This window comes from Dama dama, chromosome X (assembly GCF_033118175.1).
Source record: "Dama dama isolate Ldn47 chromosome X, ASM3311817v1, whole genome shotgun sequence".
NCBI classification, from domain to species: domain Eukaryota; kingdom Metazoa; phylum Chordata; class Mammalia; order Artiodactyla; family Cervidae; genus Dama; species Dama dama.
Genome location: NC_083714.1, coordinates 127,880,559 through 127,892,880, shown reverse-complemented (window position 1 = coordinate 127,892,880; position 12,322 = coordinate 127,880,559). Strand labels below are relative to the sequence as shown.

Below are 12,322 nucleotides of genomic sequence, written 5' to 3'. Positions count from 1 at the left end.
AATTGCAGTGGAGATTATTCAGAGGATGCAAAATGTACACAGAAGACTTTACAGGGCTAACTTTACTTTATGACCTTACTTGGTGAGATGTAATGTATGTCTTGGGACAGACACTGACTCCTGACTCACAATCTTGAGTTTTGGAGGAAGCTACTACTTTTGGGGATTAATGGCTTGAATGTGAGGCAGGGGAAAGAGGGAACACAAAATAGCCCTCCTTCCTCCTGGGAGCCAAGTGGTTCCAATAACAGAGCTGCTTTGCCAGATGTATTCTTGAAGGACTTAGGCAAGCGCACGCTAAGAATTTAGACTATGCTAAGTTGGCTGACATAGAACAGGGAGAGAAGGAAACTCCTGGTAAATTCCTAGATAGACTATGGGAGGCTCTCCACAAGTTTGCTGATGTTGATCTTGAAAGTACAGAAGGAGAAATGATCGTAAAGGATAGATTTCTCACTCAGTCAGCTCCAGATAGCTGCCGTAAAAATATGGACAAAAATAGGCTTTTGGACCAAATCAGTCTTTAGAAAAACTGTTACCTCTGGCTCAGTCAGTATATTATGGTAGAGAATATATGGAGGAAAATAAAGGCAAAAAGGAACCAGGCAAAAGACTGAAGCCCCAACAGTGGCTGTTAGATCTGCTCTGAAACAGCCTGAGGAAAAATGCCCAGAGGAACCCAGGTGGAAAGGGATGGACTTGTTATTACTGTGGAAAGGAGGGGCATCACCAGCGGGACTGCCCTCAGGCATCTAAGCGCCCCCAGCTCCAGTCTGGTCTGCAAAAGGCCATACTGGACAAGAGACTGCCCTCCGAGGTGTAGGCCCCAAGGGTCGGACTCTCAAGACAATCTGGACTGAAGGTGCCCGGGAGGCCCCACACAAGCTCCCATCCTAATTACACCTGAGGAAACCCGGGTATTAATAACTGTGAGGGGTCAATCAGTCGACTTCTGGACACTGAGGCAACTTTATCTGTGCTCCCTGAAGCCCCTGGCCTGCTTTCTTCCCAATCCACTACCATAATGGGGCCGTCTAGATGACCCAAACATTATTAAGTCAGTCATCCTTTAAGCGGCAACTGGGACCCTGTGCTGTTTTCTCACGAGTTTCTGATCATGCTGGAGTCTCCCTCAGCCCTTCTGGGGAGGGATACAGTGAGTAAGGTCCAGGCCTATGCTTTCACGAATATTGAGCCTGCCCTTTCTCTCCCATTAACTGAACAAAATGTAAATCCTAAAGTGTGGGCTGATGGAAAAACTGTGGGTCAAGCACACAATGCTGTTCCTGCTTTATCAAGCTCAAAGACTCTCACCTATTTTGACATCAAAAGCAGTATCCATTAAAGATGAGGTGTTAAGGAAGGGTTGAAACCCATCATTGAGAATTTAAAGGAGCAGGGGCTATTAATCCCCTGTAAGAGTCCAAATAACACTGCCATTTTGGGTGTAAAAAGGTCATATGACAAATGGAGACTTGTTCAAGATATATGAATAGTAAGTGTTTAATCCTTATACTTTATTGTCCAAAATTCCTTAATGAGCCAAATATGACTTTAAGACAATTGAGAGGATTCTTGGGCATTACAGGCCATTGCTGCATTTGGATTCCAGATTATGGGGCATTTGCCCAGCCCTTATATAAACTTATAACTGAGACTCAGTAGGCCCAAAGTGACAAGCTGCTTTGGTCCCCAGAGACTCAAAAGACTTTTAAGGCTCTTCAAACTGCTCTCCTACAGGTTCCAACTTTTAGCTTGCCCACAGGATCAGAGTTTAGTTTGTAAATGCAAAAAGCCTATGGTCACACACTTAAGGGTAACTAAAGGGTAATAGTTACTTAAGGGTAACTAATAGTTACTTAAGGGTAACTATTGTTTTGCTAATGCCTAAAGCTCATAAATTTACTAATGGGCAAAATATTACTGTAGTGACTTCTCATGCTATAAGTGGGATCTTAAACTCTAAAGTTCAGAGTGACAATGGCTCTGTCTTTAAAGCTGCTGTAAGTCAACAGGTGTCAAAAGCTCTAGGAATAGAATATCACACTGTTCCTGGAGACCCCAATCTACAGAATAAGTTGAAAAGGCTAATGACATTATTAAAAGACATGCATGTAAATGAACTCGAGGAACACAAGACAGTTGGTTTACAGTTCTACCCATAGATTTAATGACGGCTCGAAGTGACCCCTGCAAAAGAAGGGACTGTGTCTATGACAGACTGTTTTTGTGCATAGATATTGTCATAGATCCTGAAGCCTTTAAATTAACTATGTGACTCAGTTTTTAGCTTTTCAACATACATCATCAGGAGGTTAACTCCTGACCCAGGCTTTGAGTCAAAGAAGCCGCTGTTTGACCCAGGAACAGAGAGGGTCCTGTGAATCTATGTGGGCTTGCTTCTGCTGACTCCAACAAAAGTCCTGAGTCTGCCATTTGACCCTCAAGACAACCCCTTCCTGTCCTGAGATCATTCCTACGCCACATTCCACAATCGACATGATTGCTGGGTCTACGGAGTACTCCCCTCCTCATCAATTGAAGACTTCCCATGGTGGGTTTCTCTGCTTCAAAGAAAGGACTTTCTTCAACTTTGTGATGACATCTAACAATCCTAAGATGGACTGGTATAGCATACTGTACCTTAGCTATGGACATCATGTGACTTTTAATGTTGATTAGGTTTTAACTTGGTTTAATAACTATTATGCCTTACATCTCTAACTGCAAAACAGGGTTTGTTTCTAACTGTCTGAAAGCTTTTACTTAAAAATGGTTGTCCAAGCTCCTGTGAGTGCCACAACCTCCTCCAACTTTTACTTGGGGCCCCTGGATCAGACAACCTTAATATGAGGATTTGGAGGATATGTTGCCTCAACAATTTAGGGGCACCAGCCCACAACAGCAGAAAGTAGTTATGGAACAAAAATTATGCCCCTGTCTCACGGCAACAGGATTCTCCTAAAAGAAAAGAAGGGAATGAGAGCGTCAATTCGTAGGTAGTGGGGAATGAGAGAGTCAATTCCCAGGCAGGTTATAAGAAGTCCAGGGTTCCTGAGAAGGAGAAAGGGGTCTGGGGCTCTCAAGGAGAAATGGACAAACATATAAACATATAAATGTTCTTTTGTACATTGCTTTGTCTTTGTCAATATAACAATGTATCTTGCTTGAGAACATGTTTCTCCTTAACAAGAACCTTCTGACTAATCCTGTCATCTTAAAATGTATATTATGGAAGTGGGTCTGGTAAGACCTTTCTATTGTTTGTTCTACTCTTGTTAATCTAAGATGTTTGTTGCGGTAATGGATCTGAAAAAAGTATATAAAGCCTTGATAAGACTAGCTAGGGGGCATTCTCCATCCCCCTTCTGATGTCTATGTCAGAAGGTTTCTCTGTCTCTTTTCTTACTTTAATAAAACTCTGCTACACAAAAGCTCTTGAGTGATCAACCCAGGTCCCTGGTCCCTAACAAAATCTTCTTCAGAGATCATGAATCTGACATAGTTCACCTTAAGCGGGGCTTCCCTGGTAGCTCAGACATTAATGCATCCACCTACAATGTGGGAGACCTGGGGTTGATCCCTGGGTCGGGAAGACCCCCTGGAGAAGGAAATGACAACCCACTCCAGATTTCTTGCCTGGAAAATCCCATGGACTGTAGCCTATCAGGCTACTCGGTCCATGGGGTCCAAAAGAGTCGGACACGACTGAGCAACTTCACTTCACTTCATTTCCTCAACTTAAACTATCAATAGGCTGTTATTTAACACAGTGTTTTTATATGTTCACATGTATCTTTCAAAATGGGAATGTCATACAAAGGAAACTAAGATCCATAACTTTAAATATTTTTCTTTTTTACTGAAACTCTTTTTACTTTCCTAGTTAGTATGGGGGAGCAAAACATGCCATCTCAAAATGTTTCTTTTGATATGCAGATTATTTCTACCTGAAAACAATCAAGGCCAAATGACTCAGGAAAGAAGTTGATCTTCTGCCTAACTGCCTGAAAGAATTCAGACAAAGGTCCTGTTACCGGAACATAACTATGACCAGAGATATCCACAAAGATTATGGGCTAAGTATGGTGGGGAAATCTTGGCAGGGCCTAGAGATGAGAGTCCACTCTGTGGCCCGGGGTCTATGTCTGGCGCAGCAATCATTTGCTTAACAACATTTGCTTTTCCATCTCCGTGAGAATTGCTTTCCTATCCTTTCAAGTCCCAAACCACTACCATTAACTTCTTCTTTGCTTTCACACAGGGCTTTGGCCATATTGGTGAGTTATTCAGTTTTCTTGGGTCTCTCTTATGTATATGTGCTATTAAACTTTTATTTTATCCTATTAATCTGTCTCACATCAATTTAATTCTTAGACCACACACAAAAATCTAGTAGGACAGAGGGAAATTTCACCCTCCCCCACATTAGCTACATCTCACATATTTCTTTCTGAGTTCAAAATCCCTCTTAATGAGGTTTTCAATGCAAACTTGATGTCTAAGAATGTCATTAATGATTTTACTCATATTAATATAATTACATATTTCATTATCCCACAGAAAGTTGTATTTATTTATCTTTGGAGATTCTAGGAATATACATTTTACTTATTTAACTTTAGTTTTATTTTTTTAACACCAAAAACATTTTGTATTGGGGTATAGCCGAATAACAATACTGTGGTAGTTTCAGGTGAACACTGAAAGGACTCGGCCAGACATACACACGTACAATCATTTTTATATCTTTTTTTTTTGAACCATGATCTCTTTGCAAAATTTAATCCCCAAACATTCTGCAAATCTTTTTGATCTAAAGGTAATTCTGCAATTTTCCACAAGAGATGATATGAACAATATTTGTTTGCAGTGTAATTCTCCTAACCTACTAACATCACAATTAGGTACTGAACAACAATCGACAAGAAGATGTTGGAACCTACCAGAAAATGATACTTCACAACCAAGGAAAAAGGAGAAGCTACAAGGAGACAGTAGAATGGACGCAATCATAATGAAATGAAATGTCTTACCAGCCAGGTAGGCGACACGCAAATTGGAGAACAATAATACAAAAGAATTTCTCACACTGTGGCGAAAATTCTAGGCCCCAGATTGGATGTCCCAACATGGGGATCCAGCAAAAGGAATGGGAATCCCCAGGGAATCTTACTTTGAAGGACAGTTAGATTTGATTGCAGAACTCCCAGAGAAAAAGAGACTCTTGGAGGGCAGAAAGAAAAGTTTGTGTGCACCAGGATATAAGGAAAATGAGCAGCGACATCACAAGAGACTGAGCCAAACCTGCCTGTGAGTGTCTGAGGGTCTTCCACACAGTTGAACGGCCACAGTGGCCTGCTGCGAGGACAGCATGAAGACACCATGTCCACCAGAGCAAGAGTCAGGTTTCCCCACAGCCAGACCCTCCCATCAGCAAGTTTCCACAAGTCTCTTAAACTCATTTTTCATAGGGCAGACAGAAGAAGCAAGAACTACAATCCCCAAGTCTCTAGAACAAAATGACAATCAGACAAAGCTAACCTAAATGATCTCGTCGATCACACCCTTGTTCTAACTAAAGAACCTATGGGCCAAGGCGTGCAGGGCCACCCAAGGTGGATGGGTCACGGTGGAGAGTTCTAAGGAAATGTGGTCCACTGGAGAAGAGAATAGCAAAGAACTTCCATATCCTTGCCTGGAGAATCCCATGAACAGTACGAAAAGGCAAAAAGATATGGTACCAGAAGATGAGCCCACCCAGGTACGTAGGTGTCTATTATATATTGGGGAAATTCCCAGTAATAGCTCCAGAAAGAATGAAGAGACTGGGCCCAAGTCAAAACGATGCTCAGTGGTGGTTGTGTCTGGTGGTAAATGTAAAATCCGATGCTGTAAAGAACAGTACTGCATAGGAACCTGGAACATTAGGCGCATGAATCAATGGTAACTGGACGTAGACAAGAAGGAGATTGCAAGAGTGACCATTGACATTTTAGAAATCAGAGAACTAACATGGATGGGAAAGGGCGAGTTTGACTGAGATGACCATTACTTCTATGGGCAAAAATTGCTTAGAAGAAACAAAGTAGCCTCATAGTCAATAAAAGACTGTGAAATGCAGTACTGTGGTACACTGTACACAAGGACAGAATGATCTTGGTTCAATTCTAAGGCAAAACATTCAGCATCACAGTAATCCAAGTCTATGCACCAATCCCTGATGCCAAAGAAGCTAAAGTAAAATGATTCTATGAAATCCTACAACACCTTCTAGAGCTAAAACCCCGAAAAAGTGTTCTTCTCATCATAGGGGATTGTAATGCAAAAGCAGGTACTCAACGGATGATTTGAGCAGAATGTGGAGAAGCTCTACACAGTAAACTAAAACAAGACCTGGAGCTGACTCTGGCTCAGATCATAAGCTCCTTATTGCAAATTTCAGGCTAAAATTGACCAAAGAATGATAAATAACTAAGCCATTCAGATATAACCCAAACCAAGTCTCATGATTATACAGTGGAGGTGTGGAATAGTTTCAAGGGGTTAGATCTGGAAGACAGAGTGCCCGAAGAACTAAAGATGGAGGATCAGAACGAGGTACAGGTGGTGGTGACCAAGACCTTCCCCAAGGAAAATAAATGCAACAAGGCAAAATGGTTGTCTGAGAAGGCTGTACAAATACATGAGAAAAGAAGAAAAGTGAAAGGCAAAGAAAAAAAGGAAAGATATATGAATCTGAATGCAAATTTCCAAAGAACAGCAAGGAGGAATATAAAAGTGTTCTTAAGTGAACAATGCAAAGAAATAGAGGGAAGAAATAGAATGGGAAAGACTAGAGTTCTCATCAAGAAAATTAAAGATAACAAGGGATCATTTCATGCCAAGATGGGCACAATAAAGGACAGAAACACTAGGGATTGCACAGAAGCAAAAGATATTAAGATGAGGTGGCAAGGATACACATAATTGTACCAACATGGTCTTAAAGACCAAATAACAATGACGGTGTGATCACTCACCAAGAGCCAGACGTCCTGTAGTGTGAAGTCAAGCGGGCCTTAGGAAGCATCTTTATGAACAAAGTTAGGGGAGGTGATGTTATTCCAGCTGAGGTATTTCAAACCCTAAAAGATGATGCTGTGAAAGTGCTGCATTCAATATGCCATCAAACTTGGAAAACTCAGGAGTGGGCACAATATTGGAAATGGTCAGCTTTCATTCCAACCTCAAAGAAGTGCAATGCCAAGGAATGTTCAAACTATCATATAAATTCACTCATTTCACAAGGGAAATGCTAGGAAGGGAATGCTCAAAATCCTTCATGCTATGCTTCAACAGAAGGTGAACCAAAAACTTCAATCTATACAAGCTGGATTAAGAAAAGGCAGAGGACCCGATTACATTGCCAACGTCCGTTGGAAAAAACAAGGGAATTCCAGAAAAATGTCTACTGGTTTCACTATGCTAAAGCCTTTGCCTGTGTGGATCAGAGCAAAGTGTGGAAACTTCTTAAAGACAAGGGAATACCAGACCAACTTACCTGACTCCTGAGAGGCCTGCATACAGGGTAAGAAGCAACATTTAGAAGTGGACAAAGAACAATAGACTGGTTCCAAACTGGGAAAGGAGTAAGTCAAGGTGGTATATGGTCACCCTGCTTATTAAAGCTATCTGTAGAGTACAGCATGCACATTTATGGGCTGGATGAAACACAAGCTGAAATCAAATTGCTGGGAGAAATCTCAACACCCTCAGATATGCATAGGATACCACCCTTATGGCAAAAAGTCAAGTGGAACTAAAGAGACTCTTGAGGAGGGTGAAAGGGGAGAGTGAAAAAGCTGGCTTAAAACTCAACATTCAAGAAACTAAGATCATGGCATCTGGTCCCAACACGTCATGGCAAACAGATGGGGAAAAAATTAGAAACAATGTAAGATTTAATTGTCTTCTCCAAAATCACTGTGGAGGGTGAATGCAGCCATGACGGTGGTGGTGGTGGTTTAGTCACTAAGTCTTGTCCAACTCTTGAGACCCCATGGGCTGTAGCCTGCCAGGCTCCTCTGTCCACGGGATTGTCTAGGCATGAATACCGAAGTGGGTTTCCATTTCCTTCTCCAGGGGATCTTCCTGACCCAGGAATTGACCCCAGATCTCCTGCACTGCAGGCAGATTCTTTACCAACTGAGCTACGAGGGAAGCCCCAAATTAAAAGACGCCATGAAGTTAAAAGACGCTTATTCCTTGCAAGAGAAGCTATGACAAACCTAGATCATGTAATAAAAAGCAGACAGATCACATTGCCAAAAGTGGTGTGTCTAGTCAAAGCTATGTTTTTCCCAGCGGTCATGTGTGGATGTGAGCGCTGGATCGTAAAGAAGGGTGAGTGCTGAAAAATTGATGCTTTTGAATTGTGGTGCTGGAGAATACTCTTGAGAGTGCCCTGGACAGAAAAGAGATTCAACCAGTCATTGCTGAAGGGAATCAACCCTGAATATTCATGGGAATATCTGATGCTGAAGTTGAAACTAAAACTTTTGGCCACCTGATCGGAAGAGCCGACTCATTGGAAAAGATGCTGATGTTGGGAAAGATTGAAGGGAAAAAGAAAAGGAGGCAGCAGAGGATGAGATGCTTGGATGGCATCACTGACTGGATGGACATTAGTTTGAACCAAGTCCACGACATGGTGAAAGATAGGGAGCTTGGCGTGCTACGGATCATGGGGTCACAGTCAGAGATGACTGAGCAACTGAACAAAAACAACACAGAACTGCCAAACAAAAGTAAAACAAACTGTAAACAATGGACAATAGTTAATAACACCATATTGATATTAGTTGCTCAGTTTTAACAAAAGAACTTGTATTAGTTGAACCAATCCGAGATGTTAATAACAGAAAATGCTAAGTGGAGGAAGAGACCGGCTCTATAGAAACTCTGTACACTATCTGCTTAAATTTCTGTAGTCCTAAATCTGTTCTTTAAAAATAACAGAGGCTCACAAGACAAGATGCTCACCGCTCATTATGAAAGAAACACAAAGGACAGTTACAATGATGTATCACCTCACGCTTGCCAGAAAGGCTATCATAAAAACATCTAGAAACAATAAGTGATGAAGTGGCGTGGAGAAAAGAGAACCCTCTTGCACTTTGAGGGGAAATGTAAACTGATACAGCCACTATGGAGAACAGTGTGGAGATTTCTTAAAAAACTGGAAATAGAACTGCCATATGACCCAGCAATCCCACTCCTGGGCATACACACCAAGGAAACCAGATCTGAAAGAGACACGTACACCCCAATGTTCATCGCAGCACTGTTTATAACAGCCAGGACATGGAAGCAACCTAGATGCCCATCAGCAGATGAATGGATAAGGAAGCTGTGGTACATATACACTATGGGATATTACTCAGCCATTAAAAAGAATTCATTTTAATCAGTTCTAATGAGATGGATGAAACTGGAGCCCATTATACAGAGTGAAGTAAGCCAGAAAGATAAACACCAATACAGTATACTAACGCATATATGTGGAATTTTAAAAGATGGTAATGATAACCCTATATATAAAACAGAAAAAGAGACACAGATGTACAGAACAGACGTTTAGACTCTGTGGGAGAAGGTGAGGGTGGGATGTTCAGAGAGAACAACATTGAAACAAGAATACTATCAAGGGTGAAACAGATCACCAGCCCAGGTTGGATGCATGAGACAAGTGCTCAGGGCTGGTGCACTGGGAAGACCCAGAGGGATGGGATGGAGAGGGAGGTGGGAGGGGGGATCGGGATGGGGAACACATGTAAATCCATGGCTGATTCATGTCAATGTATGGCAAAAAAATGCTACAATATTGTAAAGTAATTAGCCTCCAACTAATAAAAATAAATGGGAAAAATTTTTTTAAATAAATAAAAAACAATAAATGATGAAACAGCGTGGAGAAAAAAGAACACTCTTGCACTTTGAGGGGGAATGTAAATTGATACAGCCACTATGGAGAACAGTATGGAGGTTCCTTTAACAACTAGAAATAAAACTACCCTATGACTCAGCAATTGCAACACTGGGCATACACACTGAGAAAGTCATACTTGAAAAGATTCATGGACCACACTATTTCTTGCAACAAAATTTACAATAGCTAGGACATGGAAGCAACCACCTCAACTTCCACTGACAGATGAATAGTTACAGAAGTTGTGCTCGATATATACAACGGAATATTACTCAACCATAAAAAGTAACAGATTTAAGACAGTTGTCGTGAGGTGGATGCACCTAGAGTCTGTTATACAGAGTGAAGTCAGTCAGAAAGAGAACAGAAAATATTTTGTATTAACGCATGTATATGGAATCCAGAAAATGGCACTTAGGAAACTATTTGCAGGGTAGGAATTGAGACACACGTAGAGAAAAGACGTGGACACAGCAAGGGACGGAGAGAGAGGGACAAATTAAGAGTGGCAATGACATATATGCACGACCATGTATATAAAAGATAGCTAGTGGCGAGATACTGTATAACAGAGGGAGCTCAGACTACTGTTCTTTGACAACCTAGAGGACTGAGATGGGGGTTGCATGAGGGATGCTCACCGGGGCGGGGTATACATATAGCTGCTTCATACTGCTGTACAACAGACACTAACACATTATAAAGCAATTATCTTCCAATTAAAATTTCTCATAAACGTGCTACTGATTTAAAATGTAGAAAAAATCTGGACAAGAACACAAAGCCAGTACAGAGCTATATACAACAATGCCAAATGAATATGAGACAGGAACAATGAAAGGCAAAAGATAACATAAGAATTTATCCTCGAATTAAAAATCTTAGGAAACATGCAAATAAAATATCAAATAATTAAATAACTTGAGCTATCTGGTATAAAATAATTCACCATAGCAAAATCAACAGTCTGGCCTGGAAGAATCAACAATTACTTAGATCAGATAATAGAAAATACACCATAAACAAAAGCAACCATACACAAAATGTACCTACAACGAAACCTCAGAACAATGAATACATTCCACATGGAGGCAACAAGAATTTCCTGACAGTCTTAGGAGAAAGAAGTCGCAAACAGAATAGTATGTTATGTGTATTAATGAGGAGCAGAGATTGTAACACTGTCGATGTTCCTTAGCTCCTTTACAGATCTACTATCGTCAGACCAGCTGTGAGACCACAATCAAACATGGGCTGCTGATTCCTGTACCTAGAATAAACCATGGAAAACTTATACAAGGAATAAAGAAAACCAGTAACAGAAGCAAACACACAAAACTAAATAATCCCTGAGGGAAAATAAGTCTCCAATGATCTTGACCCTGTGAGTGCCAAGGTGAGGGAGTACTTGGAGACTGACAAGGGGTGTGCAGCCTACAAGGGAAGCAGACAACAGGATCAGCTGCAAAAGGCTTTAAAGTTCAGCCCTTGATTCTTCCACTGTGCCCTGGGGCCTTGACTCTCTACAGCCTCACTGAAGGAATCAGAGGTAGCATCTCAGAGCTCCCATGCCAAGACCATGGGGCACAAAACTTTGGGTTGGATGTGGCAGTATGGCCCAGAGGTCATGAAATAGCCAGCACAAACTTTCTTAGTGGATGACAACTAGCCCTTTTAAGTGATCACCTTAATAGACTATCACACGGGGACTAAAAGAGAAAACTTAATACCACAGAAATTGTACCAAGGGACAGAAATTCACCTCAGAACTTTCAAGCAATGCCCCTGCAGTCGACTAAGAGCCCACAGTGAGAACTGTTGGGCTTAGGAGCCCCTTCACTTACTCTGCTGGGATTGTGTGGGGCATGGTTGGGGACAGGGGAGGATTCATACCAGAAAGCAAAGGATTTCCAGGCCCTGCCAGCAGTCACTATGAACATCCTGAGTGAGATGTGAGGGGTTCCACACCACAGAAGGCAGTCTCCCATCATTCCCTCTCAGCTCATCTTACCTGCAGCAGCTATTTCCTGGAAACCTCAGGAAGAAGTGTCCAGAGGAGATGTGTGTTCACTTCTCACCAGGAGTCTCGGGGCTTGACGTCTTCGATGTGAGGCCTTGTCCTCAGGTCAGCAGATGGGACAGAGCCCACCACTTACAAGGGCCAAGGGAAGACACAGAGAGTGGATGGAGCATCACTCAGCACAGAAGACGGGGCCCGAAAGTGCCCTTCCTGTCATTCTCAGGAGCTCCAGGAAGCCTGTTTGTCCAGGCCACAAACAATTCCTGCCGGGATGCTGATGGAAGCTAGAGCCTGGGACAGAGACTCGTAGACTCAGCTCAGTAGAGGGAAAG

General features: G+C 41.9%; 1 protein-coding gene across 1 annotated transcript in view; it reads left to right on the top strand.

Moving 5' to 3' along the window:
* LOC133052884 (melanoma-associated antigen B4-like) overlaps positions 1–12,278 on the top strand; it is a 58,067-nt gene extending 45,789 nt beyond the window's left edge. Inside the window, exons 4-5 of the mRNA XM_061137704.1 lie at positions 6,521–6,651; positions 11,988–12,278. Coding sequence (XP_060993687.1) covers positions 6,521–6,651; positions 11,988–12,278 — 422 coding nt within the window. The remainder of the gene's footprint in view (positions 1–6,520; positions 6,652–11,987) is intronic.
* The last annotated feature ends 44 nt before the right edge of the window (positions 12,279–12,322 follow it).